The sequence below is a fragment of the Syngnathus scovelli genome, chromosome 9 (assembly GCF_024217435.2).
Source record: "Syngnathus scovelli strain Florida chromosome 9, RoL_Ssco_1.2, whole genome shotgun sequence".
NCBI classification, from domain to species: domain Eukaryota; kingdom Metazoa; phylum Chordata; class Actinopteri; order Syngnathiformes; family Syngnathidae; genus Syngnathus; species Syngnathus scovelli.
This window is the reverse complement of record NC_090855.1, coordinates 8,194,599-8,220,360: the sequence shown is the minus strand read 5'-3', so window position 1 is coordinate 8,220,360 and position 25,762 is coordinate 8,194,599. Positions and strand designations below refer to the sequence as shown.

At 38.7% G+C, this 25,762-nt stretch overlaps 2 protein-coding genes and 2 long non-coding RNA genes across 10 annotated transcripts in view; 3 read left to right on the top strand and 1 right to left on the bottom strand.

Moving 5' to 3' along the window:
• Positions 1-6,804: 6,804 nt before the first annotated feature.
• LOC137840597 (uncharacterized) lies at positions 6,805-7,738 on the bottom strand. Its single transcript, XR_011087347.1, has 2 exons — positions 7,477-7,738; positions 6,805-7,021 (listed from the first exon to the last, which is right to left on the bottom strand). It is a non-coding gene; the product is annotated as an uncharacterized lncRNA (long non-coding RNA).
• A 6,753-nt stretch (positions 7,739-14,491) lies between these two features.
• On the top strand, positions 14,492-16,705 carry LOC125974933 (uncharacterized). The gene is made up of 3 exons (XR_007483790.2): positions 14,492-14,592; positions 14,693-14,713; positions 15,309-16,705. It is a non-coding gene; the product is annotated as an uncharacterized lncRNA (long non-coding RNA).
• Positions 16,706-17,676: 971 nt separating this feature from the next.
• osr2 (odd-skipped related transciption factor 2) lies at positions 17,677-21,094 on the top strand. Of its 2 annotated transcripts, none has more exons than XM_049729879.2 (4): positions 17,677-17,935; positions 19,393-20,088; positions 20,325-20,424; positions 20,651-21,094. In XM_049729879.2, the coding sequence occupies exons 2-4, from the start codon at positions 19,436-19,438 to the stop codon at positions 20,831-20,833; spliced, it is 936 nt and encodes a 311-aa protein (XP_049585836.1). In that variant the 5' UTR covers positions 17,677-17,935; positions 19,393-19,435; the 3' UTR covers positions 20,834-21,094. The 2 variants fall into 2 exon arrangements, with proteins under 2 accessions (XP_049585836.1, XP_049585837.1); XM_049729880.1 differs by having other exon boundaries at positions 17,680-17,935; positions 20,733-21,094.
• A 2,721-nt stretch (positions 21,095-23,815) lies between these two features.
• The window catches only part of LOC125974911 (intermembrane lipid transfer protein VPS13B), a 212,407-nt gene continuing 210,460 nt past the window's right edge, over positions 23,816-25,762 (top strand). For 5 of the 6 annotated variants that reach the window (XR_007483786.1, XM_049729841.2, XM_049729843.2 and 2 more), the window contains exons 1-3: positions 23,816-24,086; positions 24,699-24,857; positions 25,333-25,476. Coding sequence is in view for 5 of the 6 variants with exons in the window: in XM_049729841.2 (XP_049585798.1) it covers positions 24,711-24,857; positions 25,333-25,476 (291 nt within the window). In the remaining variant the exon portion in view is untranslated. Of the gene's footprint in view, positions 24,087-24,545; positions 24,599-24,698; positions 24,858-25,332; positions 25,477-25,762 lie in introns of all 6 variants that reach the window. The other variant, XM_049729842.2, reaches the window with a different exon arrangement.

Below are 25,762 nucleotides of genomic sequence, written 5' to 3'. Positions count from 1 at the left end.
GTACTGGACATATTCACTTGATTATAGTCCAAGCAAGAGATGCTATTTGATTTCTTCTTACGGTGATGAACTATGGTGGTTGAGAAAAAAAGAAAATGGAAAGTAATTAGACAATAAAAAGGGAGGAATATCTTCAAATAAAGTGAATCTATGAAATTGAAATATACAAAGGAAATTGAAGTCCAACTGCTGAGCTTTTTAAAATTAGGACAACATTTCTGGGAAACGTACATTTCTGTATGCCTCTGGTCACACAAATCACTCTCCCTCATTGAATTCAACCAATGTCAGCATTTTACAAGAGAGATCTAAGTACAGCAAACCTCAAATGATGAATGTCGCATGTGTTTTACTTCTTCTTTTGTCATTTGCGGCTGGTATTCTGACGCTGTTTTCCAAAGAAGGGATCAGCTCCTCTCGCGTGAGGCCTTTGTCATTAGGTCAGAACTGTCTTCTTACTTTTATGTTTTGGTATGAGTGGTTAACCTATTTTTATCCTTTGAAAAGAATGTTATAATGAGGAGAATTATCGTCATATTTGAAAGAAAATGTCAGGTAAAAGCTGATGATGTTACAGAGTCTTTAGGAATAATAATGTTATACTTTTTTGGACTGTTATGTTGTACTTCTCACCATTGAGTGAAACCAGAAGCTTCCCGAGAATAGGCGATGCATATAGACTATGAGTTATGAAGACTGCCTCAATGGCGAGAACAAATTCCAGCAGCAATCCTGAGCTCTCTGATGTGAATTATAACATGGAGTTACATTGGAGTAGTTATGGCAATTTCCCTACTGTGGTTTCACAGCTTCCAAAAACACAAGCAGACAGTGTCATTACCGCACTTTAAGGCAGCCTTGTCGAACACCACAGCTTCCCTTTTCACTGCATTTCCACTACAAATACACAGATCACTGCACAAGGTTAAGAAAGCAGGGCCTGTGTATTTTGGCAGTTGGAAAATATTCTGAAGCAGCAACAAATCTGCTATATTTAGGCTTTGATAGCTGAGGGAGCAGCAGGAACCAAGGCCGATGTCAGTAGGAAGGAAGGACAAAGTAGCTCCAGCTTGCAAAGGTGATGCGAGAGATGCAAACCATATGCTTGCAGTAATGCTCTTGTGAATGAATGAGAATGTTCCACCAACTCTGGAGTTTGGTGTCGGAAAACCTCGTTGAGAATGAACATGGTAAAAATCATCATTGATATTCCAGCTGAAGGAGTTTTGCCCATTTGCCAAAAAGTGACATAAATGACAGTAACGTCTCACTTTCCAGAACATCGCTAGGCTGCACGGCTCGTCCAGCAGATTTACAGCCCAGCAGTGAAGCAGCAGCTGGCCGTGCAACACGGGAGGGAAGCTAATCTTGTTTACATTCAATCTGCTATTTCCTTCCCTCTGAAGCCTTGAAAGAGCAAAGTCATGTAATACTTTATTGAAATTGTTGCAGAAATGGGCCTACTGGCAGCATGCAGCGAGAAGGGTTTTGTGGCCTGGCCAAGACTGCCTGTAGCAAAACGCAACAGATACACCCGATATTCTGAACATGCAGTCTTCTCGAATAACAATAACGCTAAACCGCAAACTCCAGGAGAAACCAAGGAAGCTTACTTTCTCTGTCCAACTGGATTCAAGCATGTGTTGAATATGATGAAATGTAACATTTACTTATGCGTGCCTGTCAATGTCTGCATTTACATTGATATTCAAGGTAACGAATTTAGAACAGCAGCATTTTTTGCCCAGTTAGTCCATACCTCGGAGTAAAAACATATTAATTTGCTGTCATGGCGATTTGCTGCACTTGATGCTGGGAAGCATGTTGGCCGCGATCGAACTATTTTTAAAACGGTCATTGAAAGTTATACTTTGTGTTGATCCCAAGCCGATGTTCAGATCAAAACAAGATTCTTCATCTCCCTAATTCTGGGAATAGTTCTGCCTGGGGCCTTGGATGTGTTAAAGCAAGATTTTTGCTGCGCTTGCTAATAGACACGTTTTTTGTTTCTTTTTTTCTGGTAAACAGAAAAAGAAAAAGGTTCGGCCAAACATTAACACCTATCGAAGAAAAGTTGTCAAAATGAAGTACAACGAAGGCCAATTACTTTTTTGGGATTGGATCAATGGTAAATTACTCAAGATAATAGCACAAGGAAGGAATATATTGAAAATTTGAAGAAAATGAGACTTTTGACTTCAATCTGTTCATTCTAATAGTCCTGTTGCAGAACACGTGAAATACTATCATTAGAAAAATCTCCCATTTGTATTTCATAATTAATGCAGAGTAGTGACTTAGCCATAGCCAGTCAAAGGTTTGCACACCAATCAAATAAATATGAGAAATGCGCCTTTGATTGCAACTCACCCTTTGTCCTAATTTTCACTACTTCTTCATCCGTACGATTTTGGTTTTGAAGTCAGAAATGTCTGACTGTATGTCAAACCAAGTTTATTTATACATCCATTTACCCCCAAAAAATCTCAAAGGACTCCACACACTCACAATTCACAAAAATCTGTTTGTGTGTTGCTGTAGACTTTCTTGGTCTCTCTTCTGTTTGTAACGTAGAGCCCTCTGCTACAACAAAGACTATTTTATCATAATTTATTTTGACAATTTGTTTAATTTGTGCACATGAACATATGGACACACACACACGCACACGCACACGCTCACACTCACACTCACACTCACACTCACACTCACACTCACACTCACACTCACACTCACACAGACTTTTTTCCACTCCATGTAAACATGACAGTTGTTTCATATTGATATAGAGAATTTCAGAGTTTTCAAGTGTTAAAAGCACATCTATCTGCCTCTCAGAGTAAGTAGTTGAGAGCCCACCACATTCCATGTAACAACACCGCTGGCTGTAATGATCTCCTTCCATCAGGGACGTTCAAGAGAACACAAATAGGCAAGGGAAAACATTGAACAGGCCTTGTTTGAGGGTCATCACAGCGCCCTTGTTTGAAACAAGATCCAAAGCCCAAGGATTATATCAACCTGGCCCAGGTCATCAACACCTAACATCACAATCCCCTCTTACAGTACCTACGTAAAGTGGGGGAAAAAAACATAGGCTGAGTCGTTTAACCATTTAAAAATCTCATGACAACAAATATGGTTTTTCCATTCAACAAATCCATAATTGGTGGTACCATGCCGGGAAAAAAAATGTCATCCAGATGTTTTTTTAACTTCCAAGTATTCCACCTCACCAAAAATATATGATTTCTTTTCATGAATGTCATCATCCTAAAGACTGCAGCATTAGCGGCACCAGAACAAGCTGCCCTTCCTGGCCACCTGACCCAAGTACGTCACTTGCACTTATACGTCGCCCTTATGAACTCATACTTGGCAAAAGTTGCTGTTAAGAGGTACCACAACCAGCCAAGTGCCTGAGCAAAGCCTGGATACACTACAGTGACAACCATGTTTTTGAATGAACCGACATGACATGTATTATAACCCCCCGATTCACCCAAAACGTGGTCAGAGATTTTATTATAGGAAGGAAGCCGTTGCCTCAGTCATACTGAGAGAAAAACACAAAGGCCACTGCCGTATTCACCTCACATCAAGTTCCGAAGCAGCTGTGGCTTAGCCGTAAACGAAAACTCTGGTTATGAGAACACCTCCCTCAGGTGCCATATGGTCTTTGATTTTCCCAAGACTTCTCGTTTTTTTGCCCAAAATCCTTTCCCACTATTCATGGAAGTTTTATGTTTATGTACTTCAGCTGTAGTGATGGCAGAGCAATGATGCCAACTGCAGCCACAGGATTTACCACGTTTAAATGTGATGAAAAAAAAAAAACGGTGAAGAGTTCAGATCTTAGTGACAGTCCTGAGTCAGTTCCCTTGGAAAAAGTGGGATTTTCAGTAACAAATGAGATCAAAATACAACAGAAGAGTGTGTTCCCTTTACGGAAACCAACTCTCAAACCAAAGCTGTGCAATCACCACATTAAAGAGCTCCCATTCTTCAGACAACCACTGGTATGCCGTGTGAATGCCAAGCTAGTGTTTTTCATTAGATTTCTCAGTTTTTTTTCATGTTGATCTGGCAAATTAACTTACAACAGGCTGAACACAAGATGCAGCTTGGAAAAGAGCATTGCAGCAAATTGCTTTTATCAAAAACATTCACTGGAGCTGTTTACTTTGGGTGATCTAATAAAAAAAAAAGCTCATGTTGAGAGTGTTTCAGTGAGTTCATGTGGATAAAAGACCACAGTAAAGCTCAATACAAGTGCCTAAACCACATGAAGAGGGTACACATTTTATCTCCATCACGGCCATTTGTTTATCACTTATTGCTTGTATATTTGCGAGACAGTTCTTGATGCAAGCTCAAACATTGGCTTTTGATTGCTCAAATATTGTTGCAATCTTTAATGAAGCACATAAAAATTGTAAATCATGTCATCTGTGAATATGTGCTGAATGCTCCTTTCAAAGCCAAGCACGATAGTTTGGTGTGTACTTCAGCACATGATTTGGGTTAGGAAGAAACTATGTGTAAGTAAACTGAAAAGAAATAGTATGACGGCCATAAAGAATTTCAATGATGCAGTACATCCTTAGTTTGCTGTTCTTCAACGCAAGACTTGTGAAATTTTAAAAAAAATGCATCAATTTGGTGAAAATGATTTTTGGCATATACTGAATCATTTAACTCATCATTTAATGACAAAGCCCCTAACAAAATACTATCACTCTCACTTATAGTCTCAAAATCAATATTCACAATGAGCACTTGCATACAAAATATTATGCAAAAAATAAATTATTGTATTAATTCCTGAGATTTTTTTCAAACCATTTCTGTGGTACTGTGTTACGCCCAGGGATTGAATAGTTTCATCTACTCTTTCAAGCACTGTATTAAAACCCTAACACTATTCCTATGGCCCCAGTTTGCTCCCAGTGGTTCGCACTAACTCAATATCAACCAACTCGGGTTCTAGCAGGTCACATTTTTATCGGATCTCCTTAAATCACCAAGTTATCTGCAAAAATTGCTAAGTATCCAAACATGTAAGGGGTGTGGCAAGGTGAGCAATGGGTCGCTGTAGACCATGGACCACCCAGTTAGCAACACCGGCGGCGGGCCAAGTAAGTTTAAAATCATTTGGCTGTTTCATTTTAAATGACTTTTTTTCTGAGCCATACTCATAGAAAGATATCACTACAGTATGTGGCCTCCCAAGGGTTATGTGATTTTCTCAGTGGAGAGGTGAAAGGTCAAAATCAGCAATAAACTCACGGTCGCAATGACCTTAACGTAAGCGGAAGCTTAACAGTCTTTTCACAGGTTTACATTAATTTCTTAGAGTACAGGGATCATCAAACCATTGGTTACTGGTGTTCACAGAAAGCGAAAGTATTTTTGGGCCCCCCACTGAGGAAAATAGCATTATACATGAGCACATTTACAATGTATTCAGCCTTTTGTTTTAAAAGATTAATTCAGTCACAAGAGGCCATTAAAAAGGGAAAAAAGATCATTTGTCACAATCCCTTGGGGAGACCTTCTTTTTTATGTTGACATTTCAATAGTCGAAGGCCCAAAGGAGTCAAACTTACCGTCAAATGGCCCGCCGGACCAGATTTAGCCAGTTTCGCATGACCTCCCTTGTCACAAAGTATATTCCCAGCTTCCATCTCCCTAGTGATTTTCGTCATAAATGCAGATAGCACAGGCTCCTTAAGGTTAATTTGAGGACAAAGGCTGTCTCATCCTATGTGTACAGTAAAAACATTTATTTCTCATTTTTGAGACATGAAGGATTAGATACACAAGTATCGTGGCATCAATGGATACCGTCACAGGGAGCCTGTGTAGCACGTGGCGTCACAGGGAGCCTGTGTAGCACGTGGCGTACGTTAAAATGGATCGGAGAAGATGATGAATGAGAGTATATTGTGAGGATTATGCAAAGTTTGTTTTCCCTCCCGGTGTGACAAAGATGCGTGGAAGATTGGAGGGGATTCCCATTAAAGGATGAGCAAGGTAGCAAGCTCGCCAAGCGTTCCAATGAGAATGTGCACTTCATTAGTGGGGAAAAGGCTGGGGACAACCATGTTGGGCCAAGTACTTTGAGACTCTGGAACAGCTAATAAAAGTCCGAGCCAAGAGTCATACGAGTACACTTGAACGAGCACCAGTGAGTGAGTGAGGCAACCTAGCTCTCATCAGAAAAATGACTCGAGGTATTTAGTAAAGACTGAAATAATATTCTGATACTCCATTTTTTTGCGTGTATGTAAAATAAGCGTTGAATGTATTTTGTGCGCTTTTGTTGGGGTAGCGGTCGGGGCAGGTGGTGGAGTGCAGTGCTAGTGAACGTTTTTAAAGGCCTCCCAGCATAATAATGAATTTTCTACAAAAACGTCCTCAGGGCCCGAGAAGTCTCTTGACTCCACGATATCTGAATATCCAGATCCCAGCCTTCGCAGCTGGGCTGGAACTGCTCTGGTTGACTTACACTACAACACTGTGGGGTGGGACCTAAAGGGCAGAGGGTCAACACAACTTCAGCAGCCACCCAGCTGTTTCAGCTCAGGGAGTGCGCATGAAACAATCCCTATACAAATATATACTACAATATACTAACTCAATGAGCTAAGTAAAGTGAATTTCAAGTTGCGATACCACAAAGACCCAACAAAGAAAATAATTGTTCGAGGGAGAAATGACAGCACGGGCCAAACAATGCAAATTAACAGGCATAAAAACACAAGTGATTATATTTGGCAACAAAGTAAAACACAAAACACCTTTTAAAAATTGTACTCTTGTATTCTTAAATCAACTGAAACCAAGAACATGCAGTGCTGGAATGAACATGACGCAACCAATGTTAGTGTGCTCCGCTAACCCCAGAAAGACACATCTCGTGGCCAAATCAGGAGAAGTAGGAGGGCAGTCCACAAGGGAGTCCCCAAAGCTGCAGCCCACGAGCCTAAAGGAAGAGGTGGCTGAGCCAGTCCCAGAACTATTTAAAAAAACAAATGACAGCCAGATGATAAAGCTTTGCAGTATTGGCAATATATTCATTGTCCCTGGCTCTTAGTACCCATAGAGCCATAATTGTACTGTGACATACACATGGGAACATGACAAATTTAAAGGTCAAAGGTTAAAGGTATGATCCCAACTGACTGTTGATTGGAATTCTTGCACATCTGTAATTGACACCATTGTGATTGGTAGAAATAGGCTGTTGTGACTTTTTCCCCAAACTCCGTCATTACGTGGCTCAGGTCAGAGTTTTATGTAAACCACTTGTTGATAACCTGTTGGTAGTCTCAAGTGGGTGACTGTAATGGGAAAAATTCTTTCATAGATATCATTAATTGAAATATTTCTTCAAAATATTCCTCTAACTTAAAGTTTTCTGACTCGTATCCTTAATTCATTGCATTTCCGTGGTGACTTCGGTCTACTCACAGATCAGTCGAGTTTCATTTTGTTTTCTTTCACTCTTGAACACCTTGGGTTTGTTTCCTGCTCGTTGCGCGTGGAGCCACCACCGGCGCGTAATTGGCGTACGTGGCTGCTTTCCGACCAAGGATTGACAGTCTATCATTCCTGCATTTTTTCGTTTGTTGAAATTTACTTTCTGATTGTCATGTCAATAGAACACATAAGAAGGTTCCAATAATAAAACAAATTCACTTGATCACACACCGTCGACATCAGGCAAGGTAAAAAATAATAAAAAAAAGCGCTTCCGGGGCGTCATTTATACAATCACCCGTATCCATAGCAACCAAGTTTAACGCGTTACTAAACATTCATCAGACTTATTAAACCTAAAAAATATATAGTAGATCGGATCCAGAGACGTGGATTTTTCCATTTCTGAGAAAATACTACACTATTTTTAATTAAATACTATTTTACTATAATTAATCATGTTCACCACATTGCCAATATAGGTTGGACAAGAGTTTGCAGTCACTGAAGAGATACACAGCCTAATTCCGAATACTTTCTAAGGCATGTCCATCTCTTTCCATGGACTCCCTCCAACCCTTATTCATTAATAAACAAATCCAAACAATTTTTGTACATTATTTATGCAACTTACAGCTGGTTCAGACTTTAAAATGATCATATTTGATGTTTTTAATTTAGACGTCTATTTTAGGTCTATACCGTGACCAATTTTAGAAGTCTAAATTAGGTCTATACAGGACCAGACATCTAATAGACGTCTATGGCTGACATGGAATGCACTCTAATACAAAAGGATATGTGACCACAAAGAACTGTATCTTTTGTAATGGCATAACTTATAGGAGCCGTGAGATAAACACAAAGAACTCATGCGTCTGGTTGTCCGGGTTTACAGCTTTCCGACCTGTCCATCCAGTGGAACCTCTTGTGACTCATGTCATGCTGTCTGCCTTCTTACTGGGGTCAGAAACAGTTTGCATTTGTTCACAGCCCAATTAAAACTACTTGCAGCACGCAAGACTGCATTGTTAGTTCGAGCACTCATGGAGAAGCAGGGAGCTCTTTCAAGATAAATAGCTTTACAATGTTGGAGGGTCTCGTTACAATGGCACTGCGTTAAATAACGAGCATGGACATTCTTACTCTTTGTAAGACCATTTTCCATGCTGTTTGGCTGACTTTACGTATATATGATGATTTGCCTCCGTCAAAATGTAAGATTCAATAAGAGTGCACTGGTGTTTCAGGAAGGTATTCTGAAAGAGACAATTGAAACACAATTGGAAATGGATACTTTGAGATGTCATTGTATAAAACACACATAAAATGACTTAATCATGTAATTGCCAAGCTGTCACAATTGTACTTAATTGATTTCTCCCCATATTGCCAACATTTTCTTCTCTTTGTGTAAACAAAGTCACTGGACAGTGGCAAAATAACTCTGGAATTAGACCACTGCAAATGCACTCAGCACATTTGAAGCCAAAACCAACTTTGGAATGTCAAATCATGTTATTGCATGACAGGGTAATAAAGAAGAATTGTTTTAAAACATGAAGGGGATAATCACTTCAGTTGAGTCAGCATGAAAGAACAGCGGCGATTTTGGTGGCCTTATGCAGTATCACATCTTGAAGTCGATTTTTTGTCTTGTGTACAAGAGTTGCAACAATGTTCGCCTTTTATGTTGCAGAGATGAAATGAAAGAGTCCAGATGGTAAAAATGACAGAGATCAACAGATATCCAGTGTTGCAATCATAAATAAAAAGCTGTTCCCTTTTGGTTGCAAGGCTGCGGTTGGTGCACTAATAAAGAGCATTTGTATCAACTTCCTCCTTGCAGTATGGTATTTTTTTTGACACCATATGTTTGCCTTGCTGTACACAAACACCATCAACTGAAAATTCCATTAACAGCTAAATAAAAAACATAAGAAAAACGTGAGGACTATTGAACTTCTGAATATCGAGCTTACTTGACAGGAATTTATTCATTTTCTTTATCGTTCCTGTCTCTCAATTCCCAAACATATCGTACATGCAGAACGCTGAGTATAAAAAAAAGTAGACCTAACCTAGCATAAAGTAGGCTAACTATTCTGTGGTACCCGGACACCTCGAAATAGTTTGCCATCTTCCAACTTGATGCTTGTTATGAAGTGAGTTGAGTTCACTGTTCAATTTGTTCAATTATATTTACCAAGTAAACTGCTATCAAGTAAATTGCAATCAATTAAAGCCAGCTATACCTTTATGAACATTGACACCATTTCATGAAAGGAAAAAAATATTTAAACTTTTATAGTATTCTTAACAGGTCCAACAGCAGTGGAAAGAGTCCACGGACCTTTGGCGTGTCTAGTATGAACATCCCTAACACTGAATTACCTTCCTCAACTTCAAATCCAAATATTCTTCCATCACATGTGAAATTAATGTTACATCATTTCTACGGAATTCTCACTTGTGCTGTCAAATCTGGAGCATATTGCCAAAAGTATTTCCTTTTTAGTACTCTCATAACAGAGATAAAAACCACACGGTTCATGAAAAGAAACTCAAATATTGGCAAGATAGTGCAAGGAAATGATATGACACACATTTGCACATTTTAAAGGTGTTTAAGATTTCCCTTTTTTTAGTGTATCATTTTGAATGATGTAGTTCCAGTCTCTCCTTCATAGTAAATTGTTTCCTGACAATAAATTGATATCCAAATGGCAGCGGCATACTGTAGACCGAGAATCAGGAAATGTATTGGCTATGAAGGGGCCTCCACCAACTTGAGACCCACTTTTAGGTGTTTAATATAATACAGTAATAGTGTTCATCTACCACTAACACTTTGGCTAAGATTATGTACTTTGCAGATCAACCCCGGGGTCTCTTAAACATTCATAGAACATAACCACTTACACAATCCATGTGACGCACACCACTCATGCAGAAAAAGCTTTTTGTTTCCATGGCAGGTACCTTCAAGGCTTTCTGAAATATCAATTCCACAGAAAAGTGGCATGATTTGTCAATGATTTGTGTTTTCAGTCCATCTGTCTCAGTCAAGATAAAAGATGGCTGTGGAAACCGGAACAATACGGTTTACGCCTTATTACAAATTCCAGTGACTTATTTCCATCTACCGTATTTTCCGCACTATAAGGCGCACCTAAAAACCTCCAATTTTCTCAAAAGCCGACAGTGCACCTTATAATCCGGTGCGCTTTATATATGGACCAATATGGATTCGTGGATGAGGACTAATTTATTAAAGTAAGCTTTACGTGTTTATTTTGTGTGTTGTGTGATATTAACGTTTGAGCAACGTTGAGTTATTGATATATTGTTATTGTTTTCACTATTTCGAGTGTTACTATATTGTGATTGCATTAACGTTTGAGCAACGTTGAGTTATTTATTCCATGCGCCTTATAATCCGATGCGCCTTATATATGGACAAAGTTTCAAAATGGGCCATTCATTGAAGGTGTGCCTTATAATCCGGTGCGCCTTATAGTGCGGAAAATACGGTAAATCAAAGTCAAAGTCTGCTTTATTGTCAATTTCTTCACATGTCAAGACACATAAAGAGATCGAAATTACGTTTCCCACTATCCCACGGTGACAAGACATAGTACACAATATACTACATACAAGTAAACAGCACAAAAAGTAAAAACAAGAAGGCACAAACAATGAATAAATAAGAGCGATGAATAAATAATAAATAAACAAATAAATAGAAAGGAACGTGGTTTAAGAAACACCCTAAATAAACATGGGTATTGATGTAAAGTTGATGTAAACACAAAGTAGCCTGTACTTCTGTGTATTTCAACTCAGCAGACACAGCAGCCCACAACACTTGCATGCTTTTGCCACAGGAGGACCTTTTCCACCCACTTCAAACAAATACTCAAGTTGTGACTCCACTTCCCCCTGGTTTATGACAAAGTGCCTGTGTTAGTATAAAACAGGTCATTTGGACCTCCCTGGGACTAGTATGGTGGAGCTGTGGAACCTGCCAACATGTACAGCTGCCCAAAAGTCCCCAAGAGAGCAATAACTCCACTCTCACCTATATACCGTAAACAGCTTAAACCACTCTTAAAAGCACAAATACATTTCAGAAACAAGTAGACTTTTATAAAAAACAACATTTCCTGTCTGGGAGTTGACTACATTGACTGTATAGATGCAGAAGCCTCTAGAGTTTCCCTGGCAGTAGCCAAACGTTCCCCTTTACTATAAGTAGTGTGCATGTATTCTATAAATGCATTAGTGAAAAACGGTGATTTTGCGGCCTGGAGGGGAAGTGATTACGAGTGACTGATGAGAGGGAAACACATGCTCCCTGAAGACTGCACCTGTACATTAACATTTATTTAGTGTGTGAGTGACTGTGTGTGTTAGCGTGTAGGAGCTTTTCTCCCCCCATGTTTACGTGTGTTTCCAATTCAACCATACAGACATGCACACTAATAATTCAAACACGAGCGGATCAGTAATCCATCAGCAACATGCTGTTAAAAACGTTTTCAGTTCAAAGTGACGGAGAATAATAAAGAGGAAGGTCTGCAATGCTGAGGGGATATTTTTAGCATTCAGAGGAACAATTGGCTTTTTTATGGTAGTAATCTATTAGTAACTGATGTGCACAGCAACAACATATGGAACAAATATTGTGGATGACTTGAATTGTTAATTCTATGCTTATTTGAAAATGTGAAGAACAAAAAAGCCACTTGCCTCCAGTGTTTTTCCCACAAGTCCTTCACAGCCATAGGTCCTTCTTGAAACAGTGTCAAGATCTGTATACACTTTTTTTTTTAAGATGGAAAACTATTTCCTGACTTTTTCTGTGCTGGACTTCCATCTGGCACTTCACAAAGAGAAAATAAGGCAAGGGAAGCAGAAGAAATTATACAAACTCAAACTGCACTGTTGATGTGGGAAAACAGGCTATTTATTGCAATATTCAGTCCACAACCAAATTAATCACCAAATGTTTTCAAGGTTTTCAAAGGGGACTGAAAATCATGACGAGCAGTCTGGTTCCTGATTCCTTCATCTCTCCATTCCTTACTTCAGCCCCTTTCCAGCTCTCGTTGTATCTCTCCATATTTCCAATGCTTCCAGAAACATCTTTCCCTCCTTCCATTCTACAGTTCTTCCATTTGTTCATTTCATTCTCCATCCAGCTCCTTTCCTCTCCACCCATGAACAGTTAAAGCTTTCCATTCCTGCTTTCATCTCTCCATTCTGGCTGTATTTCCATCCACCCAGGTAAATATTAAATACAGCGGGCAGTGGGACCTTTTAAAAATGTCATTTCTGACAGACTGGATGAGACATGCTTGTTGATTTATTCCTCCAAGTGTGCTGCAGAAACTTTGTTAATGTCTTCTCATCATGGCAGTAACAACACTTCAGCGTGGCCAGGAAACAGGTGCAAGAATTTTACTGTCCATCAGTTTACTAGTGACATGGAGTAGAATTGCGCCTGATGCCTTGCATCAGTAATAACACGATAGCCAAATATACAATCTAACTTATAGAGGTAATGTACTGGACAATGACACGGTGGATCACTGGTTAGCACATCGCCTCACAGTGCAGAGGTATGGGTTCCTGCTCCGGCCCTCCTGTGTGGAGTTTGCATGTTCTCCCCATGCCTGCGTGGGTTTCCTCCTGGTAATAACATTTCCTTCCCCTGCATGGTAGACCGATTGACCACTCCAAATTGTCCGTAGTTGTGATTGTGGGTGTGAATGGTTATGTGCCCTGTGATTGGCTAGCGACCACCTACAACCCAATGACCGCCAAGGTAGGTTCCAGCACACCCGCAACCCTCGTGAGGAGAAGCGAGTCGGATGATGCAATAATGGCAACAGAATTGTTGCAACATTTTGGGAAGTCATTTTGTGTACTTAGCACAACAACCTCACCAGAGCTTGTTTTATGATAGCAATAAAAAAAAAATGCAATGAAAGCAGGTCACGCTTATGATGTGACTGGAATTAAAGTAATGTCATGAGACATTAATAAATTAATAATATAGAGAACATTTTCCAACACCACTGCACAAACTTCAGGACTTTTGCCTACATTTCTTTTGATAATGAATCATGGTCAACAGTAGACATCCACCCTCTGCTTCATCTGTTTACTACATATTTACTCCACTTGCCACTAGATGGACCAGAAAGCAAAAAATAAATGTCATATTAATGGCAGGCAGCACTACAGAAGCATCTGGCCAGTACAAACAGCCCAAGGGAAGCTATTTGCTGACAAATGGGATTCAGTGCTGAGCTTCAGCAGCATTAACTGGTGGGTTTTATTGGTTGAACAAGCACGATATCATGGGTTTCTTCGCTATGCTCTCTGGCAGCACGGATGACATGGCAAGGAGTGAAGGCATTTGGTCACGCAAAGATGTTGGGTGCTGTTTAACAGATGGCGGGAGACCAGTGAAGAAAGTGGCAATGGACAGCAGATGGAGAAAAGATCAACACGAGACCAAAGATATATTTTGAACATTCTCCATCCTGCCAGTCAACACTACTGGAAACACAACAACCATATTTTGTTAGATGAATGCCTCTGTCAGTGTCATTCAAAACTGAGCATCTATAAATCTTTGGTCGGTGTAGCTCGCAGTATTGTAGTTTGGTTATTTACCAACAGGAGGCAATCTTGCATTATACAGTAATCAACACTGCATGTTTAAACATCCTAAACATGTTTTCAATGCAAACATAACCACGTTGCAATCCTCATTCAAATATTTTACAGCCAGCTTTCGAGTTAAGTTGAGATAATGCAATATAGTATAATGTAATATAAAAGGAAATGACAACAGGGGTCTTTGAGGGAACTATTGTGCTACATACAGGGTGAGTGAATATATAGGTGGTGATGTGGGTGTTTTGAAACCGCAGGAGGCAGGCAAGCGACACAGCGCTGCCTCCCCCCTGCACTTGTAGTATGGACCTGACATCCTGTCAGGCAACATGCTTGAAGACACGAGCATAGAGAAACAAACCTGGGAACTTCACTTTTTCTGTCTTTGATAGAAAAAGAAAGACAAAGATACCACAAGTGAGTGAGTACAGAGCAGAGGTCTTTATATTAAAAATTAGACTGGAATTTTTCTATGAGATTTTCATGCTTTAATGTATCACACATTTTGTCTCTTAAGAAACAAAAGATGGATCTCAAGGTAGGTTCCAGCACGCCCGCAACTCTCATGAGGAGAAGCGGTTCGGATGATGCAATAATGGCAACAGAATTGTTGCAACATTTTGGGAAGTAATTTTGGGTGCATACTACTTAGCACAACAACCTCACCAGAGCTTGTTTTATGATAGCAATTAAAGAATACAATGAAAGCAGGTCACACCTATGATGTGACAGGAATGAAAGTAACAAGTAGTAACGAGACATTAATATATTAATAAATTAGCCTACATCTCTTTTGATAATGAATCATGGTCACTTTTTGTCTCTTTCTATCTATCTATCTATCTATCTATCTATCTATCTATCTATCTATCTATCTATCTATCTATCTATCTATCTATCTATCTATCTATCTATCTATCTATCTATCTATCTATCTATCTATCTATCTATCTATCTATCTATCTATCTATCTATCTATCTATCTATCTATATAACATGAATTTTTAAAAAGCCGCACAATTAGATGTCATTATGGATGTACAGTAAATCTTTTGTGTAAACCTGTGAGAGCTCTCAAGGTCTTTACTGATAATCTAGTATATCCCTTTTCTTTTGATGGTCACTGTTCGAAGAAAAGTGTCGGCCATTACAGGCTTGGCAGCTGCATGGGCCTCCAACACTAAGGCTCTCTGGGAGTCAGATGATCACAGAGAATGATGGCGGTTGCTGAGACTCAAGCCAGTGTCAAAGGTCATTCCATTAACTCTCTAACATCAAATAAAACGACTGTATGCATGTCTCAAGAATAAAATGAACTCTGAGAAGGAAGGGCAGACAAAATTCATCACCTAATATCACTTATTTATTATTTCAGCTTTTTGGATCATTTGAACAAAAGCAGAAACATTTCCCCTCTTGTACACTATTCACTGTTACTGTTTTATATGAGAGGAAATAAAGAAACCACATAAAAGTTAACACTGGCATTGTAAATTTACCACTATTTGAAATGGATGCAAGCGTAATTGCAAACTTTAACCAAAAATTTAAATGGGATCATATAAATGAGGCTTGAAATACATTCCGAAGAAAAAAGGGCACGTCCATGAGTTTTACATAAAATCTTAAAACTATAAATAACACTGCTACCGAGGGATGTAATTATCAATCATCAAATTTAAATGTGAAAGTATAGTATTTTTCAAGCTTTTAATTTAAATCATATTTAATCATTTTGAAATAATAATCCAAAATCATAACAAATAACATAAAAGTACATAAAAGTATGTACGTAAAAGCTTAAAACTATAAATAACATTCCTATCGAGGGATTTAATTATCAATCATCAAATTCAAATGTGAAAGTACAGTGTTTTTCAAGCAAATTGATGATAATACTAAATTATATTAAATAAATGGGATGGGGTATATTATACTAAAATAGCTGAATTTGATGATGGAAGTCTGAGTAACATGAGACTTGAAACCACAAGCATGTTGTGTGCAAAAAATGTGTTGCACATGCTCTGCAGCTTGAAGAAAAAAAAAAGAATTCTTCAGTTGTGCTACTGTTGAATATACAATTTGCCTACTCTGTGAGCAGTGCTCATCATTTCACGTGTAACTCAATTTTCCTTAGTCCAAGAACAGTTCTGAGTTTATAATGATCTGTTTTAGCCTTGTCCGTGACCGAGGTCTGAGATGTTTTATTTTTAAATATTTATTATTACTACTATTTCATGATGTCATTCAGTTCAGTAATCTCTGATTAAAATGTATGTTTTGGCAAGCTCATGGTATATAACGTTTCCCTAATGGACAAACACATGAGTAGAGAAGGCCTTGTCGTTACGGTAATGCATCAATAGGTGACGCTGCAGACTCGTGGACTGCACCAACATTTCTGCACGTCACAGGCAGCCGCTGCAAAACTTCATTCAGTCCTTCTGCTGCCTTTACAGTTACACGACCACATGGAAGTTTGAATGCTATTGTTATATTCAGTAGAGGTTATAATAATAATAATAATAATAATAATAATAATAATAATAATAATAATAATAATAATAATAATAATAATAAAACTATATATTATATTATTACGTGTTCATGTGTTTTAAATATTAAAATGTATTGTAACTTTATTGTTTAATCTAAATTGAATCAGCAAAATAACTAAAATCAACATTTTTAACGGCTGAAATAGTTTACTTGAAGATATGCATAATGCCCCTTTCCGTGTATGAACCCCAACGTTTGATTTGATGCTCCTATACGTCTTCATAAACTATTTCCGAACACAAACCAGCGAAATTAATTATATATTGAATAATGGCACTTACAGATATACAATTCTTCTTATGGATTAGCAGGACGTACACATCTACTTAATAATATTTGGTCATGTCGCTTGCTCATGAATTGTAATATTGATTGAATTGTGCATAATATGCTTTTACGTATTCGTTGTGAATAACAAAAATAGAAAACATCTCAATTTCAAACAAATTGCATTTTGTGTATCGTAAAAAAAGCTACATGAATAACGAATGTCATCGCGTTAAGCACATTATTAGCACTTGAATATATATTTCTATACAATAATATCAATAGCTTCATCAGTAGCCTTTGAAATATTTTATTCTTACCCAAATGACAGAAATGATTTATTGTGCTCAGCTTGCAGCATGCACTGTAAATGGTTTAAAGAAAATCTTGCAAGGTAGTCACATATCCAAAAGCAAGTATCGTGGACTCGGGGTACAATCAGACTCTCAAGTACTTTATGTCTTCAAAAGCATGAGTTCTCTTCTATGTCTATAAGGTGTATTAAAGTGAGGTAAAATAGAGCTTAAAAGGGTGCTTCTCTCAGCTGTGGGGCTCTAGTTGCTATCCAAACACAAATAAACAGAGGAGGAACATTGGAATTAATGATAGAGAAGGAGGGGGCGTGCCGGAGGCGGGCAGAGTGAGCCCATGCAGGAGCCCTAAAAAGTGAAGAATCGGTGCGCATTACGCACACTTGCAGCCTGAGCTGCGAACGGGACTCCCACGGTGCTGCTGCCTGTCTTCCAGACCCACTGATCACACTTCATGAGTGTGCACAGGTCCGAGGCACCGCACTTGGCTGCATGGCTGTGAAAGTTCCATGGACTTGGAACTTGGAAAACTTCTAGTGGCGCTGTACTGGAGCCGGCAGCTTCTGTAGTTACTGTGGATTATTGGCATACCGTAGGATTCTGACAGCTATTTATTGGGGGTAAGAATGTGTTTGGAAGGCTACATTCTGACACGCGTCACTCAAAGTGCACTTGTTTTGTAACTTTTCTGTCACTTTAAATACTTCTGATGAATGCGCGATTAAGCAGCGAGCCTGCAGCAGCACTACCAGCAGCAGCAGCTCTTGTCATCTCTGCATAAACTTAATCAATCGATCGTGATTAACGCTCCTTGTTCAGCAATCTGTAGGTGAAATTTCACTTTTTATTTTTATTTTTATTTTTTTTGTTTTGTTTAATGCACACACACACACAAAAATACGCGCAATGTAAACTTTTTTAAGCGTCCGGAAAAATGAACGCACTGAACACGGGCATGCATGCATGCGCTCAGGCAAACTCAAAGTGTAAATGCAGTCCAAAGGTTGGGTTGAACTTGTTGATCAAAGTAGTAAGTAAGCTATGGCAGAGGAACAAGTGCCTGTATGGTGACTTAAACTGCACCTGTGCAACATTATGTTTAACCCCATCCTGTCTGAGCGGGGAGACCCATGATGAGGCCAAAAGAGCAATTCTGTGAAAGTGAATTCAAACATCTGTGAAATTACCCAGGCCTTTTCATCATCATGTGAACACGTAATCATCGTGCTTACAAGTTGTACGTTTTAACTGTTTCCCATTGTAGGAATATTTAATTTAATTTGCGTTTTATTTCAATAGATTACAACTATTATTCGAAACAAAACACGAGTCTCTTCAAGCGAAAAAGAAGTTCTTTTTCTTGTTTTGCTTCTCTGCTATTAAGGATAATTTTCATCGTGAAGTAATCAAGCTCTCGCTCTTCTCGGTGCTGAAATGGACTACAAATGAAACAATTTAGTTCATTTACTGTTGGCAGCTCACTTGATTTGTCTTATTTTTTTTAAATTAATGAAAAAGTAGCTCAATGTCTTGAAGTTAAAACGAGGGAACAGAAATAAGTTGCTCCCAAAAACTATTAAACAATTAAATAAACAAGACGTGCTTTTCAGCAATGTAACACAAGACTATCCACTTTATAATAACTATATCAAACGTTTTAATATGTTTCAACATGGCTCATATGTCCTCAAATAATGTTAATAAATCACGTTTAATTTTAACATATGGTCCCATGATTTGAAATGGGAAACCGCTTGCGTTTAGCGTGCGCTTTATTCAAAGAAATGAATACATAGACTACATGTTCATTTATGTTTAACTCCATAATAATCACTTCATATAGTGATACTTTTTTGAGAGCATTTATTATAAAAGTGAAAATATTATGAAAAGTCTCCGCGCGCTCTGCTCTGACTCCCGCTTCGGTGTGTTAAATTGGAGGAAAGTATATTGCTTGCTTACCATTTATTCCCATTGTAAGACTGGACTAAATTACGAATATGCCTCCTCTTGCAGCAGCATTAATTGTCTGTTGTGCGCACACAACTAACAGTGAACGTGTTCTCTCTTTTCCAAGGGGTTGTCGGCGTGTCCCTCTCGCTCCGCAAGTGTGAGCCGCAATGGGGAGCAAAGCTCTGCACGCTCCGATCCCCCTGCACCCGCCCCTGCAGCTCACTAACTACTCCTTCCTGCAGGCCGTCAACACGTTCCCGGCCGACCAGCTGCAGGGACTATACGGCCTTAGCGCGGTGCACACCATGCACATGAACCACTGGACTCTTGGCTACCCGCACATCCAAGGACTGAGATCGACTATAACAGAAATGGCAGCCGCCCAGGGCTTGATGGACCCCAGGATTCCATTCCCGGCTTTGCCCTTCACCGCCGCCGCGCAGCTCTTCCATCCAAAACAAGCCTCGGTCATGCACGGCGTGCCATCGCTGCGCAAGGACAGGCCGAGGTTCGACTTCGCCAATCTGGCCCTGGCCGCAACGCAGGAGGACCCGCCGAAGGCTGCGGATTTGGCCAAGCTGGCGTCGGGACTCGGGGGAACCATAACCGAGCTGAACAAGCTGTCCCCGGACAGAAAACCCACAAGGGGCAGGCTCCCGTCCAAGACTAAAAAGGAATTTATTTGCAAGTTCTGCGGTAGGCATTTCACCAAGTCCTACAACCTCCTCATCCACGAAAGGACCCACACGGACGAGCGACCCTACACCTGTGACATTTGCCACAAGGCATTCAGAAGACAGGACCACCTCAGAGATCACAGGTAGGTTACTATATATATATATATATACACGTATAACCCCCGCTTTACTATCCCGTAATAACAATGACATGACGCATAACGTCAGCGATTGTGACATAAGGCATGCTGTCTCCAAAGCTCCGTCAAGCGCCCACAATTAGACTTTTGCAAATGATGAATGGCCACCGTATTAAATTTTTATGAATGTGCGGTCAAAATGTTGCTTTCTTGCGCATATAATTATTTCTGTTTTACAGATACATCCACTCCAAGGAAAAGCCATTCAAATGTCAAGAGTGCGGGAAAGGATTTTGCCAGTCCCGAACTCTAGCAGTCCATAAAACCTTGCACATGCAGGTGAGACGGCAATATCACAAACATATTTACATGCAGCTAGTTTACGATCATGATAGGCTAATTCACATGTGACGCACGAACAACTGCATGCGTGGGGATGTTAAAAAGTCGGTTGCGGTCAATCATGTAAACGTTGCAAAAGAGTTAGCACAATGGAAAGATATTCATGATCACAGTTCGATATAATTGAAAGGAATAATCCTTTGCTTGCTTTAAATCTAAACAGGAGTCTCCCCACAAATGCCCCACATGCGGAAGAACCTTTAATCAAAGAAGTAACCTGAAAACTCACCTTCTCACCCATACAGACATCAAGCCCTACAGCTGTTGCCGCTGCGGAAAGGTGTTTCGGCGCAACTGTGACTTGCGACGGCACAGTTTGACACACAGCCCACACCAGGACTTCTAGGTCAGGACAGAAATAAACAAAATAAACGGGGGGGATGAAATGGACACGAGAAGAGGAGTCAGCATTTTTTTTTTACAATGCATAGACAAGATCCAAACGCGGATATTGCAAATCGCGCATGAATCGATTGCGCAGCATGTTGGACAACACCATGTAAATATCAAGACCATGTACATAAAAATGTATTTTCTGGCATTCAAATGACAAAGTTGTTTTAAAAAAATTGAATTGTATTTTAGAAATAAATATTTCCATTACATATATCTGTGTGCTTTTATTTTTATATGCCTCACATGAACCAACGTTTTTTTTAATTTATTGGTGCTATATGTTTACAACTCCCGCCGCAGAGAGTTTATAGTGTTCCACAGCGGGTGGAGTAGAAGCAAGCAGATATCGCTCAACAGACAGGCATTTAACACTAAAAAAAGCCCTTGGTTCATTTATGAGGAAAAATCAGCTCGTTATGACCATATTAATACTTCAGAAGTGTAACATAGCATGATCAAGCCATCATATTTTTGATCGAAATTACAGATGATCATGTTACTGACCTGCCGAGTAATGGAACGCATATGCGTCAGTATACAGCAGTCGATCATTATATATTTTTGAATACTACGGAGCAGGCTGGAGACAGCTTAATTAACTAAATAATTACGTCATCACCGTGACCGCAATTTTTGCGTCACGTGAATTTGAAAAACACCGCAAGAGCGGCATTTAATGCATGAAAAAAAAGTTTTGGAGATAAATTAACGTCAGCTAGGTTTATTTATTTATATTTTATTAAAATAAGATAAAAAAAAAAAAACATCTAGGTCATGGGTACTTGTGAGTGCGCCAAAGTTCATATAGTTGTAGAATGGGTTTAATAGAATCCAGCTTTTGATCTTAAATATTAACCCCCAACACCGTCGGATCTGACAAACGACACAACACAATAATTTTTATAAGATCCTCCATGCATCTTTCTTTAATTGACTTTCAGGCTTGATGTGTGCAACCACAATAGCCACATAAAACATCTAATTGTGTACAGTTGCTTGAATGTTATATTTCAGTTTAACGGTTCTATAGACCCTCCAAAAACACCAACAACAAAAAAATAAAAAAATTAAAACAGAAGTTTTTTTTCTGTTTTTAATTTAGTTTTTGATGGGCTGGATTAACAAGGGCCCATAACTGGAAATCCACTAGACGTTGACTGCGAGTAGGTGACTATTTGGCAAGTGTAAAATCTCCAGCAATGCCGTACCTTTATATGCATTTTTATTGTTTAATAATAATAATAATAATAATAATAATAATAATAATAATAATAATAATACAAAAAGCACTAACGTTGGAATATTACTTGTTTCTAGAAATGACAATGTTTCGTGTCAAGATGAAATCATTCAGAGGGCAACATTTGGTCATTTTGCTCTGGCTGGACATCTGACAAACTAGATACACAGAAGGGCTCGCGTTTCTCGCTGTCGTGTTTAGAGCAAACATAAAAACGGTATTCTGATAAAATAATGAAATTTACTGAAAGTAATAATAACGAAAATAAAAATAATAATAATTATAATAACAATAATAATAATAATAATAATAATAACAATAATAGGAATAATAATAATAATAATAATAATAATAATAATAATAATAATGTTAGTATTATTATTTGATGAATCACGTTGTGGTTTCAAGTTGATCACCTCTTTGTCTACATAGGTCAAGATTGACAAATACCTGAAAGCAAAATAGCAAAAGTAAATGGTTGATTTTAAATATGTACATCATTTAATTGTCACATATGGCAGTGACTTTGCATACTTTTATGGTTAAATTGTTATCCAGTAATGCTTCCTGGTCAACATCAGACATTTTCAATAATGTTGGCCAACATGCAGTTGTCATTCAGACAGCTCACTAAACTTCACAGATGTCCGTTTGAGCAGTTCATGATTTTTGATACAACCTCTCAGATAATTCAAATTGCTCATTGGCAATGCCATAATAAAACTTGATTCACAAGGTTTTGTGATGAAAATAAATGAATACATTAATAGTATTGCCTGGATGTATTAATGCAAGTAAACTAGAGACTGAACATGTCTTTAAGTTTGGAGTAAATTTGCAATAACCACTATTCCAGACTTGCTCTGCATAGTTTCATGGCCACCTCTTCCAGTCTACACATAAAGACCGAAAATAAACCCACAAGGAAAACAAAAAGAAAATCACAAATCTTAAATTTGAGATATTGACTCATTTTCTCCAGTCATTTTCCAGTTTATGTAAAATGGAAGTGCTTATTCACGACCTCAAAGTACAGAGAATCACTGCAGATTCGGAGTTGTGCCAGCAATAATAATTCTAAATTTGGTTTCTGTCATTAGTTGGCATTCTGTAAACTTGCATCTATTAATCCACCGACCATCTGAAACTATGCACACACGCAAAGAAAGTGCGCAAAACATAAATGACGAAAAAAACTGACCAATGCATCGAAATGAATGATGGTACAATTATGCATGTAAAAATAATACAGTATTAAGAAATATAGCTGCATAGAGATGCGCATATTCTGTGTGCATGACGTCCTTTCTCCCCTCCCTCGTTTGGGAGATGTATGCTTCAAATAAGGCCAAAGTGTAAAGTTTAAATCTACCAGATGGGTCAGATTACGCCTCCCTTCTTGAATATTCAGTTTTATTGCGAAAGTTTTGAAACCCCAATTAGATTTAAATGCACAAAACCGGTTGCTTGGCTAAGTGACTCCGACTTCCCAAATATTTTTTTTTTGGGGTGGATTACAAAATATTCAGTTGTAAATAATTGATTAGACATACATACATACAATTCATGATTACACATACAATACAGTGTATTTATTCGACTCACTCCGTGACTCCAGTCGTGAGTAAAGAACCAGAAACTCACTTTTACCAGCAGACTTAAAGGCAACACCACCCATGCGGAAGTCGTAATCGTGTTTACTGATGACGTTGACTCCGTAGTGTCTGAGAGCTGCAGCTAGCGTTTGATATTGCAATGCAATCGTAATTTTCAGTGCAAATAGAATAACCAGAGAATCCAAGATAGGATCACGCGAAATCATGTTTTTTTTGTTATAATGCGTGTCTGCCCGGAACGAAGTTAGATTACTTCTTTTAAGGGTTAGCATAGCTACTCTGCTTCGCAATAGCGGCGTTGGTCACTTCCAGTGATGACAGTTCAAAGCTAGGCAAATCACATAAAAGTAAGTTTTCTGTCAGACCCTACTGCACCATTTTGGAACAAATGCACATGTGTTTGCGTGCAAATTTAAAACGCGATCTCGATTACAGTGTGTGTATCTGCTTCACTCCAGTCGCATGTGCAAAAGTGAAGGCAGGTTAGCTAAAAGGTTGACACTAGTACTAAATTGTCGAGTTCATGCATTGACTATGGTCAAATAAGTAGTGACACCAACCTTTGCAAAAGAGTCTTCTCTGCACATTCCGCCCTTGATTTGTCTATGCTGTCATGCATGCCCCTGAAGTCTCTGCACTTATGTTTACACAGTACACACAACTGCAACTTTTAAGTCATTTAGTTCCTATAGGTACTATATTGCAACCGTTTTGTTACAATAATATAACTCCCCCTTGATAGAACAGCAGTGACATTGATCAAAACCTCCATACAAACATGATGGCTATTTTGTGTATGTGAGTAGTTGTCATCAGCTGGCGTTTGTAGTAAAAACAGAAAGGATTTGTGTATCAGTTGGTGAGTAATCATCAGGCCTTTGCAATAAAAACACATGAGATTTAAAAGTAATATTGCTTTAAATAACAATGTTGTCCTTTCTTTAACAATTGGTTTACAGAGGAGGGACAAGATGTTGGAGTCCTATGTCACACCGCTCCTGATGAGCTATGTGAACAAATACATAAAGAATCTGAAGCCATCTGACCTGCAGCTGTCTCTCTGGGGCGGGGATGTCGTGCTCAGCAAGTTAGACCTGAAGCTGGATGTGCTCGAACAGGTACTTTTTGTAGTACGTGACCTCTGCTGTCTTGAGCCTATTTTCATTCCAAAGGCTACATGTATTGGATTGGTAGGTACTTCATTAAAATGAAAATAAAGATGTGTTGTAAATTCAATACACCATAAAGAATATTGTTAATAATCCTTGTAAATTTCAATGCTAACAAAATAAAATTAGGATTCAAAATTGTGAAAAAGCACATCAATTTCTCTGCTCTCGGACGTTAGTTTTTCATGACACTGTACTGTCAGGCAGCTACCCTTTGCTTTTGTTGCCATGTTGTTTGGTTGAACACTGCGTCCGTCCACACAACATGAATCACACGCAAAGTATCCTCCACTGACTAGGAGGTGACTCAATTCAGTGGATTTTCTGATATTGAATTGTAAGAGGAACTATTGAAATGTATCGATAAATCGATAATTTCACCCATCCGTAGTTTTTACAAATCTACTGTATTTGTCATTTATAGGAATTGAAGCTTCCTTTTACATTCATGAGCGGTCATATCCATGAGCTGCGTATTCATGTTCCCTGGACCAAGCTGGGTTCTGAGCCTGTTGTCATCACCATCAACACCATGGAGTGCATTCTAAAGCTGAGGGATGGAAACCAGGTTTGTTTGTATTATGAGCAAGACTCTTATTCTTTCGATGTACAGCACATTCTGAGCCTTATTCGGACAATTGCTTTCTCCATATGCCAAATTAGAATATTGTATTCCAGTTTTGTCTGTTACAGGTTCTTTATTAGAGTATACTGTATACGCACATTTACACCCTGGTGGCTATGCAACAAAAAGTATCTTAAAAATCTCTCAACATTCTGCATCTTTTTTATTGATCAACCACCCCTGTTGGTCATACTGTATTTACTAAATGAGGGGCCTCAAAAAGATAAAA